Source organism: Bufo gargarizans, chromosome 5, assembly GCF_014858855.1.
Source record: "Bufo gargarizans isolate SCDJY-AF-19 chromosome 5, ASM1485885v1, whole genome shotgun sequence".
Taxonomy (NCBI): Eukaryota; Metazoa; Chordata; class Amphibia; order Anura; family Bufonidae; genus Bufo; species Bufo gargarizans.
The window spans coordinates 102,143,085-102,167,595 of NC_058084.1; the positions used below are offsets into that span (position 1 = coordinate 102,143,085).

At 42.3% G+C, this 24,511-nt stretch overlaps 1 protein-coding gene across 2 annotated transcripts in view; it reads left to right on the top strand.

Annotated features, from left to right (window-relative positions):
* Window positions 1-24,511, top strand: part of PREX2 (phosphatidylinositol-3,4,5-trisphosphate dependent Rac exchange factor 2) — a 390,423-nt gene that overhangs the window by 159,749 nt on the left and 206,163 nt on the right. For both annotated transcript variants that reach the window (XM_044293224.1, XM_044293225.1), the window contains exons 12-16: window positions 2,148-2,251; window positions 7,000-7,049; window positions 20,437-20,512; window positions 21,929-22,001; window positions 22,269-22,411. In XM_044293224.1, coding sequence (XP_044149159.1) covers window positions 2,148-2,251; window positions 7,000-7,049; window positions 20,437-20,512; window positions 21,929-22,001; window positions 22,269-22,411 — 446 coding nt within the window. The remainder of the gene's footprint in view (window positions 1-2,147; window positions 2,252-6,999; window positions 7,050-20,436; window positions 20,513-21,928; window positions 22,002-22,268; window positions 22,412-24,511) is intronic.

A 24,511-nucleotide genomic window follows, 5' to 3' on the forward strand; every position in this document is an offset into this window, starting at 1 on the left:
TACATAACATATCATTAACAGCTGGAAGAGATAACTGCCGGCGATCAAAGTATTTCATTGTGGATGTAGGTCAGCATGTTGTGAGCAGCTTTGTTTTGTTATATCATTGTTTCTGCAGTCAGTATATCAGTAGAAAATCTGTGTCCTGCCCAGGAATCCTACACAGCAGCCAGTGGACTAACACCAAGGGGAAGTTATGACTTAGGTGAAATGTAGCTTGAGTAAACACTCGTGAGCTTAATGCATTCTCTAATCCAGCTTCATTTATAGAACCTTGTGAAAGACTGAGTGCATGCCTCTGGTTTCCAAATGCAACTACAGTTTATAAAGTATTGAAAAGGTGTAAAACTACAATATAAGTGATCCATGAGTAGTCTATATATCCCTCAGGTAGTAGGAGTCATTTTCAGATCCCATCCAGTGATAGTTGACTTCATTACTAATATTAGAGATGAGTGAAGTTTTGAAAAATTGCCGAAGCTAGCCAAGAAATTTGATTTGTTACAAATTAATTAATCACGAATCACTATAAACCAGGTATAACCACGCCACTCTGCCTTAGGGTACAGCCACACTGAGAGAATTAGCCCGCAGCTGCCGTTCATTTAATAATAAAGACCGCACTGTATAGTCCTTCTTCATTCTTAATGGCCACATGGCACCTTTAAACGTGTTTGGCTAGTTAGGTTGGGGGGACAATATGCATATTATTACTGTTCTTACCTGCAATCTACTACAGGTTATTTGACAGTAAACACTGAATATAAATCAACCCTATAGGTGGGAGTCCTTCTTCTGCCATCTGCATTTCTCCTTATCCACCTGGATGGAGAGACCAGGGGGTTTGCAGGGAGTTGAGGAATCTCATGGGCCCACACACACACCCTAGACCTCAGGGGGTAGCCCGTAAGGACGATGCAACCTTAAAAAGTCCTAGTGACAAACAAACGTGAACACACTAAAAAAATAAGTGAAAGTCAAGCCGAAGCTGAGTTAAAGAGAGATGAGTGTGCTCAAAATGTCTGAAAGTGAAGCACATGTGAATCTGTCATCACTCAGTGGGCTCCCAACCTCAGTGAATTCAGATACTTCAGGCTTTCAAGCACTTCTTAGCCCATGGCCTTGATCTAGCAGCCCTTGGTCACCTACTATGCTGCACTTATGGCCAAAGGCATACACCCTAGGAACAACCACGTGGTTCTCTGCTCTACTCAACATCCTAGAGACCTGGACTAAACCTCCTTAATGGATAAGAACATATACTCCACTTGATCTTAGCTAAAAGGCCAAGAAGCTAGCTCTCTTTCAAAAGAAGATGAAAAAAGCATGAGTATTGTATACTAGGCAGCACTACTCTAGTTTTCTAGGAAGAGTATGTACAAATCACATATCTTAATTCAGCTGGCATTATTTTCTGTTTTGGAAGACAAGCTAATTTGAATATCTTTCTCAGAAAGCCAAAGGTATGCAAATTATCTTCCCTGACAAAGAAGGAAAAGAGTGGCTATCCTATCAAATTCCAGAAGAATCAAGATATACAATTTGCGATATATTCTTCCTAGAAATCAATAGTAGTGTCGCCAGGCTTACAATATTCATGCAGATTATTTGATCGCCCTTATGATAGAGAGCACCTCCAAAAAGAACCCCACAAGGCAAGTCATCTAAGTTTCCCTTGAGGCATTCCAGGTTTCTCTGGTTCATATAATGTTGGGGTGGCTTGGATGAACAAGTGTGGATCTGTTTTTAGAAGAAAGCAGCCTTGTTTTCTAATCTTGTGCAAACCCTTTAAGCATTGGGGGAATCCCTATTCAAATACTTTCTAATTTGGCTTGCTTTATCATTTCCATGGTCAACAGCAGTTTTCCTAAGCACAAATATTCTAATGTTTTGTTTTTTGTTTAGTGTATCACCTTTGCACCTGGCTTTGTTCCAAGGTACAAAGCAACAAGAGCAGTGTGGATTGTTAGGTTAGCTTAGGACAGTCAAATTCACAAACCAGAGCAGGAGAACCTATTTTAGTTACTATAGGATTTTGGAGAGATGTTGCACTGTCCCAATTTTAGAGCATCAGGGGCACAACGTTTGGCCAAGAATTTCCTAGGATAAATGCAAAACCTACTAATGTGTGAAATGTCTTTTTATAGTTACAGATAAACACCAGTTTAAATCGGAGCAGATGTTGTATAGATTCCGTTATGATGATGGCACCTACTATCCAAGGAATGAAATGCAAGATGTAATATCAAAGGTAATTTCTCTACCTCTATTTCTGGAGATAGAGTTAGTTAGTTAGTTAATGACTATATCACTTTCTATTACACAAAAGGAGATCCACATTAGACTCGTTTAAGACTAGTGATATCAAGGGGTTGTCCACTTTGAGCAATCCACTTTTGTGTGAAGAGTTCCTTTTTGCTAAACAGAGTCTGCCTGTGCTGGGACCTCCAGCTATTAGCCATAAGCATTGGGGTAAACTGGTGACAAGTGTTCGGTTACTCTGGTTCACTTATAGTGGGCTGGGCTTTAAACGTACACCATTCAAAAGGTGTGGTACTGATTTAAAGCTTCTGCAATCTAGCAGGAACAGGTCGGGTCCTAGGCTTTCAGAGATAGTTGTGCACACAGATGAAAAGACAGGAGTGGTTTATTGCCGCTTCTGTATTTTTCTTCCAGCATACATAGCGCTAAGTGAGAGGAAGCGGCAGTGTGATTGCTGGGTGTCTGTGAACACAGCACAGCTACTGGGACATGTAACCACCAAGGCTGTAACTTGAGCTCCTGTGGATGTCATAATTGCAGTGGAAAAGTGCAAAATTGTGAGAAAGTGTAATAAAGGATACATATTAAGTGCCAAAAATATATAAAAAAGTTTAAAAAAAAATCTAACAAAATGCAAACATAGAGAAAAAATGCCTATGCTGAACAAAACATTCACCAAAGCCACCCTGAAGAGTATATATAATCAAAATGACTCAAATCAGGGAAACCATTTTAATAATTAAATTGAATTAATTTAATAATTTATTTTAGTGTTAATTTGTAAATGTAAAGAACAAAGAGTGAACAAAAAATATATATTTTTTGCAGTCTCCCTGGAATAAAAGAAAAAAAATCACCCCACAAAAAGTGTCTAGGGTGTGGTCTAGGGTGTGGTCATTAAGGCCCTTTCAGGCCTGGTCTTTGAAAAAGGGTTTGCAAAGACTTTATACCGCTGACCTGTCCTCTGGATTGGTCATCAGTATCTGATCGGTGGGGGTCTGACACCCAGTACCCCCGCCGATCAGTTGTTTGAGGAGACATCGGCTCTGTCAGTAGCACTTTGGTCTTTTCTCAGCTCACCAAGCACAGCGTCGTACATTGTATAGCAACTGTGCTTGGTATCGTAGCTCAGATCCATTCACTTCTATGGGGCTGAGCTGCTCCTAGGCCACGTGACCGATGACCGTGTCGTCAGAGATGGGCTAGAGAAAGATGAGTGAAGGCCGTGATGTGCATAGGAGCACTGCTACCTTCTCAAACAGCTGATCGGCGGGTTCCCAGGTGTTGGACCCCCACCGATCAGATACTGATGATCTATCCTAAAGATAAGTCATTAGTTGTAAACTCTCGGAAAACCCCTTTAAAGAGTTAAGAAAACTGAATGTAGTCTGTGAATCTCTAAAGCTATACAATTTGTCACAGATGTTGCAAAATACACTTACCATAGACTATTCTATGGAAAGACTACGCATGCAAATCATGGCCCAGGTGTAAAACAATATATAGAGACATTATGCACACTCCGGTTTTTCTGGCACTTCAGCATTTTTATGTTAAGATGTTTCTGGGGGATCTGTTAACATCTGGTGATTTTTTATCATTGTCATCAAAACTGCAAGAACAAGCATGTACAGTATATACATTTTGGTGAACCAGCCCAGATTATATTAAGCATAGGAAGAGAGAATTCTTATTCATTTTATTACTTTAGATCTACTTGAGGTTTTTGTGTTTTAGTACCTACAACAGGTTTATTATTTATACTAAGCTCAGTTTACATATGATATGACTTACAATCAGGCATCTATTTCTCTTTTGAATGCTTTACAAACAATTTATGTGGCAGATGTGTATGATGAGGCCTGTTAAATGAGTCTAAGCAATTGAGAGATGGGTCTGATGGGCTTAGAAAGTTGTTTTCTGAGTTGCATCTTTGAGAGTTTTCTCTACTTAGTATGAGACCTTACACACACATACATACAGTCAAACTTGAAGCTTGAGTAGAGATTACAGCTCGTAGTTGTTCAGTTGGCTAAAAGGTCATCCCTCATATTTGATATAATCAGAAATTCATATTAAAAAAACTGTGGTATAAAAGCACATTGGTCTATGTTTTCAAAAATGTGTGGCCTTGATGGAATGACAAATTTAAATATTTATCTGAAATTAAAATGAAAAGTCTGTTTTTTTAAAGGGAATCTGTCACCACATACTCTGTAGATGTGCGCTTGCGCACTGAGTGCAATGGACTTTGTCCAATCTTGATCAGTGGCCTGAATTCTGAGCAACAAGCATTTTTATTATATACACATGAGCCCCTTGGTGCAACGAGGGTGTTGCCATTGCATATTGTTGCACTGGAAGCTCTGCTGACTTTCTTTGCTGGTCACACACCCCTTCCCCCGCTCTGCATGGCCCTGAAATCTCACAGCTGAACATTTGCCGTTGTGATTGGCACAGCCACAGTACAGTAGTGAAGCTTGCCATGGGGATGGAACCTGTATTGCATATGTGCTGATCACAGAGGTGAGAGATTGGGCCAGGTGCGACTATGTATAGACTGCCTGTCCCTGTCACTCAGAGCGGGAAGGAAGAGGATGTCTGGGCCGGCATAGAAAGTGAATGGAGCTTTGGGGTGCCACAAGATTCAAAGGCAACACCCTTGAGCTGGAAGGAGGGGGGGGTCTGGGGTGGCATAGAAAGTGAGGGGAGCTTCAGTTGCCACGATATGCAACGGCAACATCCTTGAGCAGAAAGGAGGGGGTGTCTGGGCCGGCATAGAAAGTGAGTGGAGTTTCGGGGGCCATAAGATGCAACGGCAACACCCTTGAGCGGGAAGGAAGGGGGGTCGGGGCCTGCATAGAAAGCGAGTGGAGCTTCGGGTGCCACGAGATTCACCAGCAACACCCTTGAGTGGGAAGGAGGGGTAGTCTGAGCCGTCAAAGAAAGTGAGTGGAGCTTCAGATGCCATGAGATGCAATGACAACAACCTAGAGCGAGAAGGGGGGGGGGAGTCTGGGCCATCATAGAAAGTGAGTGGAGCTTCGGGTGTCACGTGATGCAAAGGCAACATACTAGAGCGGGAAGGGGGGGTCTGGGCTGGCATAGAAAGTGAGTGAAGCTTCGGCTGCCATGAGATGTAACAGCAACACCCTCGTTGCACCAAGGGGCTCATTTGCATATAATAAAAACGTGTGTTTCTCAGAATTTGACCAGGAAGGGATTGGGTCCAGGACCTTCATGTTACACCTATGACTTTAGTGTACAGCTAAACAAAATATAAAAATATACCGTACCGATTCTTATATATGGTTAGATATACTGTCTAGCAAAGTGTACCCCATTGCCTTTTTCAGATTGGTCAGTTCATATCTAGAAACAGAATTTAAAATTGCACCTACTTAAAGGGTTTCTACCACCAGAAATACTGTTATGTAGCTGACTAACATTAGCGATGCGCCCATGTCAGCACTACATAACAGTATGTTTCTAATGTTAGTCCCTGCAGCCGTTTTTGTAAAAAATGCACTTTTATTATATGCTAATGAGCCTCTAGGTGCTATATGGGCGTAAAATCAGCACCTAGAGGCTCCGTCCACTCACCCTGTATTCCGCCCAGGTCCTGTGTTGTGCCCGCCCAGCTCCTCTTGATTGATGCCACTGTTCCCTGCATCGTTGGCGAAATCCTGCGCCGTTCACTTCTGTCTTCGGCGCAGGCGCAGTGAGTGAATGATGCGATCCTGGTGCCGGCTTCCTCACTGCGCCTGTGCCGACTACGTCACAGTGAGGAAGGCTTCACAACACAGGACCTGGGCAGAATACAGGGTGAGTGGACGGAGCCTCTAGGTGCTGATTTTACGCCCATATAGCACCTAGAAGCTCATTAGCATATAATAAAAGTGCATTTTTAACAAAAACGGCTGCAGGGACTAACATTAGAAACATACTGTTATGTGGTACTGACATGGGTGCATCGCTAATGTCAGTCAGCTACATAACAGTATTTCTGGTGGTAGAAACCCTTTAAAGAGTTTTTCCACCAACAATAATTATCCTTTATTCACAAGATATGATTTTATTTAAAAAAATGTAATTTAAAGGGAGTCTTTCACGCCGATTGACCCTCTTAACCTATTAACACACTTATGTCCACGGCATCCCCCCTATTAAAACTGTTCTTACCGTTTGATGCTAGCAGGGAACTTTCGTCCAAAAAACACTTTTATTCCGTATGCAAATAAGGCTGTGAAGGTGCCCAGGGGCGTAAGTTAGGCCGGTGCCGGCGCATGCACACAGTAAACTGTGATGCCTCGGCCAGACTGTGGTCATTCAATGCGCACGCGCCGATATCGCGGTCATCGGCGCATGCGCGGGATTACGGACAGTAGGAGGAAAGATAGAGAAGAGACCATGGGCGGGCAGACGCGGCGGATGGGCGGGCAGACGCGGAGGAGCGGGAGTGAATTGGTATGAAAATGACCCAGGGGCCTGGGCACCGGCCGCTGTAAGGCCGCCCCTGGGCACCTTCACAGCCTCATTTGCATACGTAATAAAAGTGTTTTTTGGACGAATGATGCTAGCAGGGAACTAACGGTAAGAACAGTTTTAATAGGGGGGATGCCGTGGACATAAGTGTGTTAATAGGTTAATAGGGTCAATCGGCGTGAAAGACTCCCTTTAAATTAACCGACTATTAAATGTACTGTTTTAAAATAAAACGTTATCTTCCTTTTTCAGGGCATCAGACTGTACTGCCGGCTGCACAGTCTGTTTACACCGGTGATTAGGTAAGTATGGGAGAACTGTTCTTTGATATAATGGCATGTTCAGTCTTTATTGGTACTTTTTCACTGATTTCTGAGATATCCCAATAATGGCATCTTGAGTTAAAGCTGATTATGGAGTGGTTGTTGGTTCCATCCAACGTTTTATTTCTGTACTTGTATTTCATGTTGAAAGAAAAATTAAATATAATAATTCTCTAGCAGTTTTTGGCCTTTAGGTGCAGGATTTCGTGTAACACCCTAATCCTATGCACATTATATTTGAACCATCCTTTCACATCAGATGAAAGGAACAAGATGACATTTACACCTGTTTGGCATGTGAGATTGTAGCATATTTTAATAATGCATCCACCTCGTAAGTTAAGGTAGCACTCAATGGAGGTCCCCCTAACAAATGCAAAATCCACACCAGTCCACACCCAAGGTATCATCATTCACCTACACTAATCCAGCCACCCTTGCTGATCAATGCACCCATGCAGGGGTAGACCTAGAGCAGAGTGAGCCCCAGAGAGGGTTCTCTCCTGGTGCAGGTTCATGTTACCACGCTATTAGAATTGAGCAGACACCTGGATGTTCGGGTTCGACGGGTTTGGCCGAACTTCACAAAAACCGCCCCGAACGTGACCCCGAACTCAATGGGAACCCGGACTTTGGAGCACTAAAATGGCTCTAAAAAAGTCATGAAAAGGGCTAGAGGGCTGCAAATGGCATCAAAATGTGCTTAATAGCATGCCAACTGCTCTGCAAACAAATGTGGAAAGGGATATGACTGAAAATAACATAAAATAAGCAAAAATAAAAAATAATATTCTTGATCTAGGAGAACAAGGTCCATATGGAGTAGGTTGAGGAGGTGGTGGATGTGGTGGTGTAGGTGGAAGTGGCGGTGGAGGAGGAGGAGGGAGCGTGAGAAAGGAAGACCACATCCAAGGGAGCTAAATAGCTGCAATGTGATCAAGCTGAAATGTGGGACAAATTATTGAAGCCAAAGCTTCCAAGTAAAGGAGGGGGCGCGAAGCAATTACCCACTCCCAACTTGGGGAGGTAGTGACGATAAATAACAATACAGAACTCTTAAGATGCCCTGTTATTAGAATGATTAATAAAAAATGACAGGGAATGTCACTGGGGTATTTTGTATTTGTAAACGTTAGCCAAGAGAGGCCCTGCTGCCGCTTTGCTGACTCTAGATAACTTCTGCCTGATCGCACGTCTCTGTGACGTCCAACATCCATTTGGATATCTTCTCTATCAACTTTCGATGTTCTTTTCTGTGCCTACCATGTTGATCACGGTTAACGGCGAATCAGGGTTCCACGCCGGAGAGAAGGAGCGTGAGAAAGAGATACCACATCCAAGGGAGGTCAATGGCTCCAATGTGATCGAGCGGAAATGTGGAACAAGTTGTTAAAGTTGAAGCATCGAATGAAAGGAGGGGGCGCACGTCAATTAAAGACAAATTTTTGAAATTTAATTCCCTGTCACCTATGCAGAGCAGGGGTTTTTTATCCCTAAAAATAGGTTAATGTCACCCACCAATGGAACTGACGATTTTTACTAATTTCGGTCCCTGTCACCTTGGCAGAGCAGGGGTTTATTCATGGCAAAAAATTGTAAAATGTCACCCAAGAATGTATCAGACGAATTAGTGAAATGTATTTCCTTGTCCTGTAGGTAGAGCAGGGGTATATCACAGCCAAAAATTGGTGAATGTCACCCAACTATGTAACAGAAAAATGAGTGAAATTTTTTAACCTGTCCACTAAGTAGAGCAGGGGTATATCACAGCCAAAATTTTGTGATTTTCACCCAGAAATGTAACAGACAAATTAGTGAAATTAGTTTACCTGTCTACTAGGTACAGCAGAGGTATATCACAGCCAAAAATTGGTGAATGTCACCTGACAATGTAACAGACAAATTAGTGAAATTACCTAAAATAAAATACGTACAAAAAAAAAAAAAAATCTTGTTGTATGAGGTGGATGTCCATATGGAGTAGGAGGTTGAGGAGTCGGTGGACGTAGCGGTGTAGGTGGAAGCAGCGGTGGAGGAGGACAAAGTAGCCAATACTGTTTTTTGTTTTTGAATTATTTTCAAAAAAATTTACACCCCAAAAGAGTGGGAAATATAAAAAAAACAACAATGAGCAATTACGCTGTAGTATAACAATGGCTGGGTAAGGCGGTATACATGTCTATCCTGCACAAGGTACGGACATGTACTGTCTGGTTCATTTTAATGAACGTGAGCTTGTCCACATTGGTTGTGGACAGGCGGCTGCACTTGTCTGTGATGACGCCCTCTGCCATGCTAAACACACGTTCAGACAATACACTGGCTGCAAGGCAGGCCAGCACTTCCAAGGCATAAAGGGCAAGCTCAGGCCATGTGCCCAATTTGGAGACCCAGAAGAAGAAGGGGGCAAACCCGTCATTCAGTACGTGTAGGCGTGTGCACACATACTGCTTCACCATGTTGCTGAAATGCTGCCTCCTGCTAAGACATTCAATATCAGCTGGTGGTGCTGGTTGTTGTAGCGTGCTGACAAAGCTTTTCCACATTTCGGCCATGATAACCCTGCCTTCCGAGTTGCTGGTGGTGCCCCAGCTGCGTTGGCGACCTCTTCCTCCTCCTCTGCCTTCGCCTTGTGCTTCCACTGTGGCCCCGCTGTCAGGTGGGAATGCCACCAGCAGCGCGCCTACCAGCGTGTGCTTGTACTCGCACATCTTACGATCACGCTCCAGTGACGGAATTAAGGATGGTACATTGTCCTTGTAACAGTCATCCAGCAGCGTGGCCACCCAGTAATCAGCACAAGTTAGAATGTGGGCAACTCAGCGGCCGTTGCGGAGACACTGTAGGATGTAATCGCTCATGTGAGCCAGGCTGCCCAGAGGCAACAACAAGCTGTCCTCTGTGGGAGGTGTATCGTCTGTGTCCTCCGTATCCCCCCAACCACGCACCAGTGATGGCCATGAGTTGGTTTGGGTGCCAACCTGCAGTGAACACGGTTCTGCCTCCTCCATCTCCTCATCCTCCACCTAATCATCCTCCAGAACTGTGCCCTGGCTGGACAATTGTCTACCTGCCATTTGTGGGTGCAGGAACCCACTCTACGAGCCACTTGTGAATGACTGGCCGGAAACCCTATGAAATGATCCGTCTTCCTCCTCCTCCTGTGCCACATTCTCTTCCATCATCGCCAGAAGCGTTTTTTCAAGGAGGCATAGAAGTGGGATAGTAACGCTGAGAACGGCATTATCAGCACTGGCCATGTTGGTGGAGTACTCAAAACAGCGCAACAAGGAACACAGGTCTCGCATGGAGGCCCAGTCATTGGTGGTGAAGTGGTGCTGTTCTGCAGAGCGACTCAACCGTGCGTGCTACAGCTTAAACTCCACTATCGCCTGCTGCTGCTGGCACAGTCTGGCCAGCATGTGCAAGGTTGAGTTCCACCTTGTGGGCACGTAGCATATGAGGCGGTGAGCGGGAAGGCCGAAGTTTTGCTGCAGCGCTGACAGGCGAGCAGCAGCAGGGTGAAAACGCCGAAAGCGCACAGCAGCTCTGATATATCGGGGTAATTTTTAAGGAACCTCTGCATTAACAAATTCAGCACATGAGCCAGGCAAGGGATGTGCGTCAAACCCGCTAGTCCCAGAGCTGCTACGAGATTTCTCCAATTATCGCACACCACCAGGCCGGGCTTGAGGCTTACTGGCACCAACCACTCATCGGTCTGTTGTTCCATGCACTGCGGGGTGTGGGGTTTGTCCCCCAAACACATAGTTAAAAAAAAACTGCCTGCTGTCGTTTACCCCTGGCTGTGCTGAAGTTGGTGGTGAAGGTGTTACGCTGACCGGATGAGGAGGCGGTAGAGGATGAGGAAGCGGAGTAGGAAGCAACAGGAGGCAAACTGAAGCTCCCTGCAATCCTCATGGTGGAAGGACAAGCGCCAAACTGCCATCTGCCTCAGGCCCAGTATGCTGTTAGTGAGATATAACGTCCCTGACCGTTCTTACTGGTCCACGCATCCGTAGTTAGGTGGATCTTGCCACAGATGGCGTTGCGCAGTGCACACTTGATTTTGTCCCCCACTTGGTTGTGCAGGGAAGGGATGGCTCGCCTGGAAAAGTAGTGGCGGCTGGGCACGACGTACTGTGGGACAGCCACCACCATAAGGCTTTTAAAACTCTCTGTCTCCACCAGACGGAATGAAAGCATTTCAAAGGCCAGTAATTTTAAAATGCTGGCATTTAGGGCCAGGGATCGCTGGTGGGTAGGGGGGTACTTCCTCTTCAGCTCCAGTGTTTGGGAGTTGGAGAGCTGAATGCTTGCGTGGGATATTGTGGAAATGCTTGGTGACCCAGGTGGTGGTGTTGCTGGCAGATCCTCTCTTTGCGGGGTGGAAGGTGCCACTGTTACTCCAGTGGTGGACGAAGAGGCGTAGACTGCAGCAGAAGAGGAAGCAGGAGGAGCCAGAGACCTTTCTTGGTTTTTGAGGTGTCTACTCCACTGCAGCTCGTGCTTTGCACTTAGATGCCTGGTCATGCAGGTTGTGCTCAGGTTTAGAATGCTTATGTCTCGCTTCAGGCTCTGATTGCACAGCGTGCAAACCACTCGTGTCTTGTCGTCAGCACATTGCCTGAAGAACTGCCACACCAGGGAACTCCTTGGAGCTGGCTTTGGTGTGCTTGGTCCCTTGCTGCGTTGGGTAGTAGCAGACGTACTGTCTAGGGGACAGCCGCTTTGCTTTTGCACCCTGCTTCCTCTTCTGCTGTGCTGGTGGCTCTGTTCGCCCACCGCCTCTTCCTCCGAACTACACAGGCCACTCGCATGACCTTGATTCCATGTGGGGTCGAGGACCTCATCGTCCTCCACATCGTCTTCCATCTAGTCTTGGCACCTGTGTTTCCTCATCATCCAAGACGTGCTGCGGTGGTACTTATCTTGAAACATAAGTGGTTGGGCATCGGTGCACTCAATCTCTTCCACTTCTGGGGCAGAGCTATGTGGATGGCCCTGGAAAACCCTGCTAGTAGAGTCATAAAAAATCAGAAGAGACTGCTGTATGATTAGGGCTCAGACTGCTTTGCTGATTTGCCTCACCATTCATAGAGCCGCATTAGGCACGACCAAATAACGCTGAAGGTTCTGTTGCCTATTCGCACCTGAGGAAGGTGTTTCCCTTGTGCGTGTAGCTGGCTAAGATCGACCACATCCTCTCCCTGCAACAGGACCTCCACCAGCAGCACCGCAACCGGGGCCACGTCCCTTATTTGACGCTCTCCTCATTCTCCGCGAATTTAGGATCTTGCCCAAAATGGGTGTTTTTTTAATAACAGAATATAACAGCAGTATCTAACGCGTGTATTTCACACTGAAAGATGCAGCAAAGGCCGCAAATTTAGTATCTTGACCGTAGAGGGTGTTTTTTTAATAACAGAATATTATGGCAGTATTTAAATCTTGTATTTCACACTGAAAAATGCAGCAAAGGCCCCAGATGTAGGGTATTGCCAAGAATGGGTGTTTTTTTAAACCCAGATAATTATTGCAGTATTTCAAGCTTGTATTTCACACTAACAAATGCAGCATAGGCTCCAGATGTAGGGTATTGCCAAAAATGGGTGTTTTTTTTTACCCAGAATATTATTGCAGTATTTCAAGCTTGTATTTCACACTGACAGATGCAGCAAACACCGCAAATTTTGTATTTTGCCCAAGATGGGTGTTTTTTTAACCCAGAAAATTATTGCAGTATTTCAAGCTTGTATTTCACACTGACAAATGCTAAAAAAGGCTCCTGATGTAGGGTATTGCCAATTTTTTTTATTTTTTTAAACCCAGAATATTATTGCAGTATTTCCAGCAAGTATTTCACACTGACAGATGCAGCAAACGCTGAAATGTTTGTATTTTGCTTAAAATGGGTGTTTTTTTAATAACAGAATATAACAGCAGTATCTAACACTTGTATTTCACACTGACAGATGCAGCAAAGGCCTCAAATTTAGTATTTTGCCTAAAATTGGTGTGTTTTTTTTAAAGCCAGAAAATTATTGCGGAATTTCAAGCTTGTATTTCCCACTGACAAATGCTGCAAAGGCACCAGATGTAGGATATTGCCAAAAATTGGTGTTTTTTTTAAACCCAGAATATTATTGCAGTATTTCCACCTAGTATTTGACACTGAAAGATGCAGAAAACGCCGCATTTTTTGTATTTTGCCAAAATGGGTGTTTTTTTTTTAATAACAGAATATAACAGCAGTATCTAACGCTTGTATTTCACACTGACAGATGCAGCAAAGGCCTCAAATTTACTATTTTGCCCACAATGGGTGTTTTTTTAATAACAGAATATTATTGCAGTATTTCAAGCTTGTATTTCATACTGACAGATGCAGCAAACGCTGCAAATGTAGTATTTTGCCCAAAATGGGTGTTTTTTTTTAATAACAGAATATAACAGCAGTATCTAATGCTTGTATTTCAAACTGACAAATGCAGCAAAGGCCTCAAATTTAGTATTTTGCCAAAAATGGGTGTTTTTTTAAACCAAGAATATTATTGCAGTATTTCAAGCTTGTATTTGACACTAACAAATGTAGCATAGGTCCCAGATGTAGGGTATTGCCAAAAATTGGTGTGTTTTTTTAAACCCTGAAAATTATTGCAGTATTTCAAGCTTGTATTTAACTCTGAAAGATGCAGCAAACGCCACAAATTTAGTATTTTGCCCAAAATGGGTGTTTTTTTAATAACAGAATATAACAGCTTGTATTTCACACTGACAGATGCAGCAAAGGCTGCAAATTTAGTATTTTGCCAAAAATGGATGTTTTTTTAAAGCCAGAAAATTATTGCAGTATTTCAAGCTTATATTTCACACTGACAAATTCTGCAAAGGCACCAGATGTAGGATATTGCCAAAAATGAGTGTTTTTTTTTAACTCAGAATATTATTGCAGTATTTCAAGCTTGTATTTCACACTAACAAATGCAGCATAGGTCCCAGATGTAGGGTATTGCCAAAAATAGGTGCTTTTTTGAAACCAGAAAATGATTGCAATATTTCAAGCTTGTATTTCACACTGACAAATGCTGCAAAGGCCCCAGATGTATGGTCTTGTAAAAAATTTGTGATTTTTTTAAACCCAGAATATAATTGCAGTATTTTAAGCTTCTATTTGACTGTCACAAATGCACATATGCTGTGCTGGTGCACTGAACTTGCATAAAATGGCCACTGACGCCCACGCCCACCTAACTAACAGACGAATAAAAGTTATTTTTCTGCTCAGGGCAGCGTAAAAAGATTGTGCACTGCACCCACAAAACAAAATCTATGTAGATCACTGAGTTAACAAGCACTTCTGATTACAGATTCTTTCCTATTCTCTCCCTCACAGCAGCAGCATCCTATCCCTACACTAAGCACAACAGAGTGACGTGCAGCGCTACGTGACTCCAGCTTATATAGAAGCTGGGTCACATGCTGCACTGGCCAATCACAGCCATGCCATTAGTAGGCATGGCTGTGATGGCTTCTAAGGGCACACAAGCTAAACGCTTGTTGATTGGCTGCTCTGCAGACTTTCAAAAAGCACCATTAACTCGCCGAACACCGAACCCGGGGTCCAAAAATCCTAAAGTTCGGTACGTCATAAGAGCACAGGGTTCATGTTGATCCTCCAACTAATCTCTTTCAGAATGATAGGACTTGTGGCCATTGAGCTGCTCCCCACTTCCACTTTTTGATAATCTGGTCTGGTCTTTGTGGGATGATAGCCTTTATTTAGTTGTTTTCTATTTCTTTCATGGGCCCCATGGCAGCTCATAAAGGAAACGGCAGCCTTATGCCAACCTGGTCTATAGCTACTTTTAAAAACATGAATGGGTGAATAAAAGGAATCACTTATTTCTTTCACCATGAAATCTGGAGTGCTGTATCACTTTTTGAATATAGATTTGAGAACAGCTAGAACACAGCATTCTTTATAATACTATTATGTATGATATATAGCTAATTGGCATGGTCACTGAATAAATGTATGCCCAGGAGCCATTTCTTAAATATTGCACTTGTTTCTTCATCAGTGATAATGATGAGCTAGCTATACGTAGATTAATGAGGTGAGGAAACAATGGGCGCTTAATTTCTAAGCAAAGCAATAGAGAGCGTTTTTCTGCACTTTGCTGATGTTCTGTATAACTCATCAATATTGTTCCAGACAATGGCACATCTATTAGAGGAGTTTGCTGCCTGCACACATTTTCTACTAATTCACTTACAGAGCTGGCATCATGCTTTGACCCAATTCAAAAGTTACTATTTCTCTTTCTCAAGAAGATCAGTGGTAAAGTAAAAAATCTGCACTATCCAAGGAGCATAGTTATTATAAGTAATTTGTATAAATGGCATTTGCTGTGCAGTTCGCTGCACAGGATTTACATGTAAATTAGATTAAACAAACATATAGAAATGACAAAAAGATCAGCAGCAGAGCTTTTTGTTGACTTGCAGAACAACACAACCCTAAATGACTGGGTCAGAGCATTTCTAAAATGGCAAGTCTTGTCAAGTGTTGTTTGAACACAGTGGTTAGTACCTACCAAAGGTGCCAAGGACAACAGGTAAAGTGGTGGAAGGGTCGCAAGTTAAGGCGGGCAATATTAGCAATGTTTCGGAATGAGAATGTGCAATGCATCATAGATCGCTGAATATGGAGCTGCATAGCCACAGCCTGTTTTGCCCCTGCTCCCTACTGTCCAACACTTAAAGCACCTGTAATAAGCACGTAAGCATCAGAAGTTGGCCTGGTCGGATAAATCACATTTTTTTTACATCTAGTGGAAAGCAAGGGGTGTGTTGCTTACATGGTGAAAAGATGGCACTTGGATGCATTTAAACTAAATGGCAAGGTGGTGGACGCAATGTGATACACTAGGTAGTGGACAGGACTTTATTTCCCGTGTTGCATAACTGAACAAGTCTTATTTGATCCCATAGAGCTCTATTAGGAAGGATCAAAACAGAATTCCTCTAAAGGGTTCCGTTTTGCATTCCGTCCATAAATTCTGTTATAACGAAACGGTATAACAGAATATATAACGCATATATGAACCCACCCTAAGTGTAATATAGCTATCCAAAATCAATACTCAGCCTTTTTAAACAGGCCTTAAAGCACAACTTGGATGATTGTGAAAACCAGCTTTACATCTGCATACAGCTCTTTCCAGGTGATTATTCTGTATCAGAACAGAGCAAATTTGCTTAGCTAGCTGAGAGGCCTTGGTCTGGGTGCGGGGGCAGTGTTCTATTTCTCATCATGGAGAGTGCCTATATTATGCTTGAGGTGTATTGTAGGCCAAGCCTACTCTACTCTGGGTTTCTAGGAAATGTATATGCAAGTTAGCACATCTTACATCTGATGGCATCAGAGAGGCTTTACTTTATTTTCTTTTTGAAAGGAAAGCTAATTTGCATATCTTTGGATTTTGGGGAAAGATATTAAAATTATCTTTTCTTCCAAAAGGAAAAGAAAGCTAAGCTTCTCTGATGCCACCAGATGTAAGATATGCTAATCTGCATATATTTTTCCCAGAAATCCAGAGGAGCGTAGCTTTGCCTTCAATAATGCTTATGCATAGTAGGTGTGCTCCATAGTGAGAACGGGTACCCTGAGACTCTGACAAAGGCCTCTCAGCTAGCTAAGCTAATTTTCTCTGCTCTGGTAAAGGGTAATCACTTGGAAAGAGCTAGGTGCAGATGAGATGCTAGATTAGCTATTTAAGTTATGTTTTAAGGCTTATTTAAAAAAGGTTGAGTGTTGACTTTGGATAGCAATGTTTGACCCTCTGTTATGAGACACTCAGTTTTTTTTTCCATTTGGAAGGAAAACTGATTTGCACATCTTTTCCAGGGGGAATGTAATGCATTGGCTGGCCTTTTCTCCGTCTCATTGTCAATTCAGGTAGAACTGAGTTATACTTAAATACATTTTTTATTTTTTTTTGCAAATTCAGACAAATTTGAACGGAATTAACTTCAACAAATCCTTAATCTCTTCTTGACAGCAAACATTGTACTGTATAATCATATGGATTCAAACCACTTCCCTTTAGTATAGGCAACAAGTTTTCTTAACACACCACCATAGGAAAAAGCAGCATTACGTAGTTCCTATTGAAATCAATCAGCTGTCCATGTAACCCAAAGATGTGCCGGGTCCTCCAAAACAAGTCTCTGATTAATAGATAAGGTTTGTGAACAGGGACAACCCATTTGAAGTCAATCTTGAGATTTTTTTAATCTAATATACTAATGTGAGTAGGAAAGCAGAAGACGAAATAGTCTGGTATATACTGTAGGAAAACTGCTTGCGAAAGGAATTATTCTGGCACTCAGCTGTTTCAGAGACTCTCTAAATCTAAAATGTCTGCCTGTAACAAAAGGGTATAAAAGTGAAGTACCAACCAAATAGATAATGGGGCTTCAGCATGAATAACTTTCTTTAGTGCAGTGTTCTGCCTTGAGGTTTCAAATCTGAACGCTCATTAGCGATAATCGGCCTAAACATCGGGCAGTGTAAAGGGGCCTTTAGAATAGGAAACTAACATATTTATTAGTTTATATATAATTTGCATGAATTCACAAAGTGCTGGGAATTAAAACATGCAAAGGTGTAAAATGTATCGTTAGCAGTATATACCTACTGGGAAAAATGAGCTGTCTGCTGTTTCTTATGCACAATGCAATACAGATCTATTCTGCTTCTCTCCAAGCAGCAGTCTATTGCCAGACATTATGTCAAGTCAGTGTGATGTCAAGCTCAACAAAAAATGTAATAGCTCTATTCTTCGCTTCCTAGTATTCATGTAAGCACACTGCCTGCAATTACATATTATACAAATGGAGTAGTTTAGCAGTTCTGCTACGTGTAATCTTACGCTCTCCCTGTGCCTGAATTACTGAGCTTTTCGGGAGTCATTTTTTTCATAAAGCCCAAAAGAAAAAAGGAAAAAAGAAGAATTTCTTGTTTTGTTATGCTTGTTTTGTTATGTTAATATATTTCTCACTCCTATGAGGTGTCGGTGAAAGATTAGAGACTGGTCGCGGTGCAGAAGCTTCACTGGTTGTACATATTATGCAAGTCATTATTAATTTAGAGCAGAGGAGACAAACATGTGACACTTCCTTTCTCTCCATTTTCCCTGACTTGTGTAGTCACATTATGTGACTGTGAAGTGACAATTTGTAATATTTATCTATTCGTAAAGGACACAAGTGTAAAAAGTAGCAGCAGGCAGTGACTATTCCAGAATGCAGAGCGGCGCTCCACAAAATGCCCACTTTGTTAACTATAGCAGAACTTGTCTTCAAGAGGGGGCTCTCTTTACGTCCTCTTTATAAACGAGTGGGCAATTGCATCTGTTAAGTGTTAATCTTAAAAGTCAAACGTTTTCAAACCTACAACACCATGCAAACACCAAGTAAAAGGTTTTTTACTTTATTGGGATTGTCCATGAAAAACATTTTTTATGTCATTTTCAAATGAGCACCTGGATCTGGAAACTTTTGTAATTGCATATACTTAAAATTTAGAAAGGGACTGAGTTATTGAATAAAAAAAAAGTACCTGTACAGTGTCACCTGCGATTTCTTATTTTCCTTCTATTTCTCTGACCAGCTCAGTAACATTACTGAGGTGGTCGCACATGCTCAGTTCCATCCTTCAACTGTCACCAGCCATATCTGCAGTTAGAAGGTGTGAATGTTATAGGGAGATAGCTGCAGCAGAAAGGACATGAACCAGAGAAAGTACACTTCCTTGATATGTGATAGGGAGCGAGCTGCAGCAGAAAGGTCAGGCTCCCTTAGCTGCCAGCCTGAAGAAAATCTACAATAGCAGAGCAATTAGAGCAGTGAATGGGGAGCTCTCTGGATACATGTGAAGTACAAGGTTGGATCTATTCCAATTGGGCCCCTGTACCACTGCACAGGCTGCACATATGGTATGGCCACCCCTGATCTTATTCCAAGGTCAGCTCCAAATGATATTGTCTTCTGCTAGACCTTAGGGAGCCTATTTTATTAGGGGTTCTTAATTGTGTCAGTTTGGGTCCACTGCAGGATCCTCTGGTTTTCTGGTGGGCTAGACTAACCCTTCATATGAGAGCGAATATGATGTAGTCTTTATATAAAAAGGTCCCGCAGGAAGATCCTTACTAGAGCGAAGCGAAGCATTTGAAGCGGAATTCAATCCAAAGTTTAGGAAGACTTCAATTCGCAACTAATCTGAATCTTCTTGTGCTTCATGGTAACTAACCAGCTTTTCCCAAAATGAAACTAAGTGCAGAAGAGACAAGCCTGGGAACACAAGATCACCCATAATGCCGTGCAGCCAGCCAGATAGCCATCCCCTGTGATGTCACAGCTCTATAAAATCTTGATCCTACGTAGTTGCCACCATTGTACTGTGAGCTGAGCATAGGGAGAGACGTGGAAGCGCTTATACGCTAGGGACAGTATTGCTGAAAATGATTAATAGAAGAATATTGGAGCGGGCGAGTGCAGGGAGACTTATGCTGCATCAGTTTTATTTATTTAGTCCTACTTCAGCCAAAAACTAAGATATGTAATTAAGTACCAGTAAGATGTAAGCCTTTATTATTTCAGTGCCAACCAATACCATCCAGTCTGCACTCCTTAGGGGGTCAGGTCTTAATGATGACCAATCCATCCTTATCTTTTGCTGACTTTACTTCTTCTAAATCATCCTTTAAAGTCTCCATGTCCTAGAAAAGTCAGCAAGATGCAGAGAGAGGAGGAGCTGATGACATATTCTCATTGATATTAGATGAGGTGAAAAAGGAGGAAAAGCAGATGGCAGAAGAAGGGCACCCACTTGTAGAGCAGAAGAGTGCTGGGAATGGAGAAGTTGTTACAGCCCCTGATTTAAGGTGCCATGCGGCCATTAACAATAAAGACTGTCTATACAGTGCAGTCTTCATTATTAAAGGAAAGGCAGCTGCAGGCAAATTGACAGCATAGTCGCTCCAGTGTGGCTGTACCCTAAAGCAGAGTGGCCTGGGTATACCCGATTTTTAGCAATTCGTGGCTAGTTAATTCATAATGAATCGAATTTGTAAAAACGTCTCTAATCCTTACAGTAGCAAATTCCAGACCTACAGAAAGTCAGTGATACATTTTTCAGTTGGCAGACAATAAAAACATGCTAGCAAATAGAGAAATGCTAAAAATTTGAGTCCCATAAAAGAGGTTGATTGGTTTAATAGGATTATTCATGCTGTACAGCCTTTTATCTATAGTTTCACACAATCTCTATCTTATCGTGTATTTTCTTTCTTTGTAGGGATAAAGACTATCATCTTAGGACATACAAGTCAGTAGTAATGGCAAATAAGCTAATAGACTGGCTTATTGCTCAGGTATGTAAAGCAATTCCAGTAAAGACTGATGTGGAAATTTATGAAGACTGGCGTTTCATATGCAGGTCTTAATTTGAAGTGCGCTGGAGTAAGATTTGCCAAATTTACAAATTTGCCACATCTGTAGGGTTTCTGTGCACCAGAAAAACAAATCTATGCCCACTATGGGCAGTCGTAGATTTTCATCATAATTGAAGCCAATTTCTAGTGAATTAAGGATAAATCTTAGGAGGCTACGCTTTGTCCCACTAAGGCCATCCGTTTCCTGTCACTTTTAACAAGTGATTGTGAAAGCGCACAATGACAAAAAAGTTGCAAATTTGTGTGGGTGGGTTGTGCAGAAAATGTCCAACTTTGCACACTAGAAAACTGGCGTACACTTGTTGATGAATTCACTTCTGAGCACTAAGTGTCTTGGATACTTACATATATTTCAGATATAAAAAGTGATCCAACACACTTGATCTAATGCATTCATATACACCTAGGTTTCTCCAGCTATAGTACTGGCATTAAAAATTTATTTTTTCATTCTGAGCATCAAAAGGTACCTGAATATCTATCTATCTATCTATCTATCTATCTATCTATCTATCTATCTATCTCTACCTGTCTTTCTGTCTATCCATCCATGTCGTGGAGCTGATACTTGCTCAATTCTCTTCATCTGTACTTTGCCAGTTGGTAATGGGTTCGATACTGATGGCCTATTCTCAGGACAGGTCATCAATATATGATGGATAGAGCCCTGACACCAGGCATTCCCCAAATCAGCTGTTTAAAGAGGCCGGTGACTGCTGTGGCCTCCTCTCAGCTTACCAAGTACATTACCGTACACTGTATAGTGGCTGTTCTTGGTATTGCAGTCCAGGCCCAATCTCATGAATGGAACTGTGCTGCACATAGGCTATGTGGCCAATGAACATGACATTACTAGCTAGTATGAGACCTAAGTGCCCACCTGAGTGCCGCAGCCTCTTCAAATAGCTGATCGTTAGAGGTGCCTGGAGTCAGATTCCCACAATCTGATATTGATGACCTGTTGTGATGATAGGCCAACAATGTTTTACCCCTGTAAAACCGCTTAAAAAAATGTCTATTGTTCACAATGACCATCTTTATTTTATCAAGTTAAATAACTTGCCCTCACATAACAGTAGTCAATTGTCTTTATAGTAGTCTGAGTCATAAATCAGTTGGTGCTAAAACCTCTCCAACGTATTAGTTCCACTTCAGCTGGAGACCAGCTAGACTAGTGGATCAAAGTGAATTTTGTATAATATGTTATTCAACTTAGATGGTAATTCTGTATTAACATTTTCAATAATGACACCTCCATAATGGCGTAGAAATTATACATTTTAGTAGCTTGAATAAAAATGGCACATTTGGTCTAGAAATATTGTAACATTACAGGGTGACTGTCGCACAAGAGAAGAAGCAATCATTCTTGGGATAGCTCTTTGTGATAATGGATTCATGCACCACGGTATGATAAAAGCTTTTTTTTTTTATTCTATGTACTTTACATATTAGATTTGATTTTGTAATCATGGATAGCCTTCACATTCGTTTAGCATTTATATAGTTGAAATGGCTTTCTATTTATTCTCCTGACTGTTCTCATACGTCCATGTCAATACATTACCATAAACGTATAAAAACCTATATAAAAATGTATAAACTTATAGAAACCTTCACCAGACTAATACCTGTGTAATCGTATTTTTTATTTGTCTTGTCGGGTATTGTGTAGTGTTGGAGAAGAGTGAGTTCAAGGATGAACCACTGTTATTTCGATTCTTCTCTGATGAAGAAATGGAAGGATCCAATATGAAATACAGACTTATGAAACATGACCTAAAGATTGTGGAGAACGTTATTGCTAAATCTCTTTTGGTAAGTACTAAACATATAGATAGTAATTTGTTTCATTCAACTTACCTCTACAAAACTTTTCAAATTCATTTTACAGAAGGTATATTTACTTCTTTTATGCTAAAAGACTAGACAAGGGGTTGACATGCCATCTATACAACCTGTTAAGTCATTCAGTAGGTGGGGGGCAGAGGTGTGCATAGAATTCATTGAGCCATGGCGAGAATTTGAATTGGGCCCTCATACCCCCTTTTCTAGCCTTCCACTAGACACTCCCACTACCTGATCTAGCCCCTCCCCTGCTTATTATAAAGTGTACCATACCTCCATGAATATTATATAGTGTACCGTACCCTAATATAGTGTGCCATAACCCTCCATGACATGTGCATGCTGCTGCTTATCATATAGTGTGCTAACCCCCCTATGAACTGTGCCTGCTGCTTATTATATAGTGTGCCATACTCTAATGAAATTTGCCTGCTGCTTTTGCTGCTTTTTATATAGTGTATCACCCCTCTTCTTCCCAATGAAGAGTCCAAAGTCCTTCCCTTACCATTCACAGCCTCCCATGCACCAGCTCCCATGAACATTTCCTTTGAAACTTCAAAGATGACTTACTGTATGCTGTTGTAGCTATCTGTCAGAGCAAAGCAATCATGACCAGGGTCAGTGCACACAGCATATAAATTCACAGTGCTGGAGCCTAGACTGGTGACATAGGTCAGATCATTCTACATGTTCCGTGCTGGTGGATGAATTAAGTCATGTGGCCCACTATAGTGTCTCTGTTGGATACTAGGCTAGCCAATCACCAGTAGGCTTTGCTACCACTGTTAATGCTGATTCGCCAGCCAAGCATGAGCATAGCGGCACAGCATTAAGCTAGACTCCAGCAGGGACTGCTATGGATCCACTGATGGGCTGGGTAATGGGGGAAGATGAGGAGAGGAGTAGAAGGTATTGGGGAGCCCGAAGGCAGGGCCCAAGCAGGGACTTGGGATGAAAGCCAAAATATGAAGTGTAATTAGGGTGTGAGGCCTTTTGTCCCTGGTTGGGCCCTCTTCCCCCATGGGCCCCATAGCAGCTCCATACTCTGCCTCCATTTAAGATGCATCATCTTAAAAACTACTTTCTACTGTGTTAGGTTGTATATAAGGACCTGGGATATATAATTTCATGTTTCAGTTATTGGTGGACTGTAAGAGAGACTTAAAGTGGTTGTCTCATGACTTATGAAACTTATCCTTGGTCAATGAACAAGATGTAAGTAAACAACTTCAATCCTGGTCCAGGATATCAACATTTACTCCTTTTGTGCTCAAGGAGATAAGCACGTGCCAGAGGTGTGGGAGAGGATGGAAAGAGAGGAGAAAGCTGCCTCCAGACACTTTTGGTGGTGGCTTATCTCATCATTTTTCATTCTTGGTAGGTTTGGCCAACAATATAATAATGCATTCTCCCCACTTTTTCCTCTCCCTCCATTCAGGACATATGCATACTCATACCAGCATGGCAGGTCTATGGGGGGTTAGGAGAGAACAAGCGTTCAGCTGACAAATATCGAATGTGCATGGCCAGCTTTAGGGAGGAAATGTTACCGACATCAGGAAATTACAATACATCTTGTAAAATGTAATATATAAAACTGAGAGTATGTATATGTTTATGTCCGCTAAAGGAATCCTCACTGTCGCATTTACACAGGTACATCAGGTGTCCAGGAAGGTTTCAGACCGGGTCTCAGCTCTCTAGCGTGTACCGTTTCTGAGATATTTCCCCAAAAATGAAAATATGGCACATCACATAACCTACATTAGCTAATAGAAGCCTGCAGGTAGTTGAGGGGGCAGGTAGGGTGGCCATTCAGGCCACCCTCAAAAGACTGACTTAAAAACCCTGGCCCCAGGTCCAGCTAAGCCACGCCCTGACCCAGTTAGACCACACGCCCTACCAGTCCATAGACGGGGATTGAAAAAATTAAAGTAAAAATCAACTTCTGTCAGCTGCAGGGGTGAGAGGGAGGGTGACATTCTCCCTGCACCTCACACAGCACAGTGCTGCTGTCTGAGAGTGAACTGTTCAAAAGGACATCCCTGTGTCCATCCAGGAAATCACTGT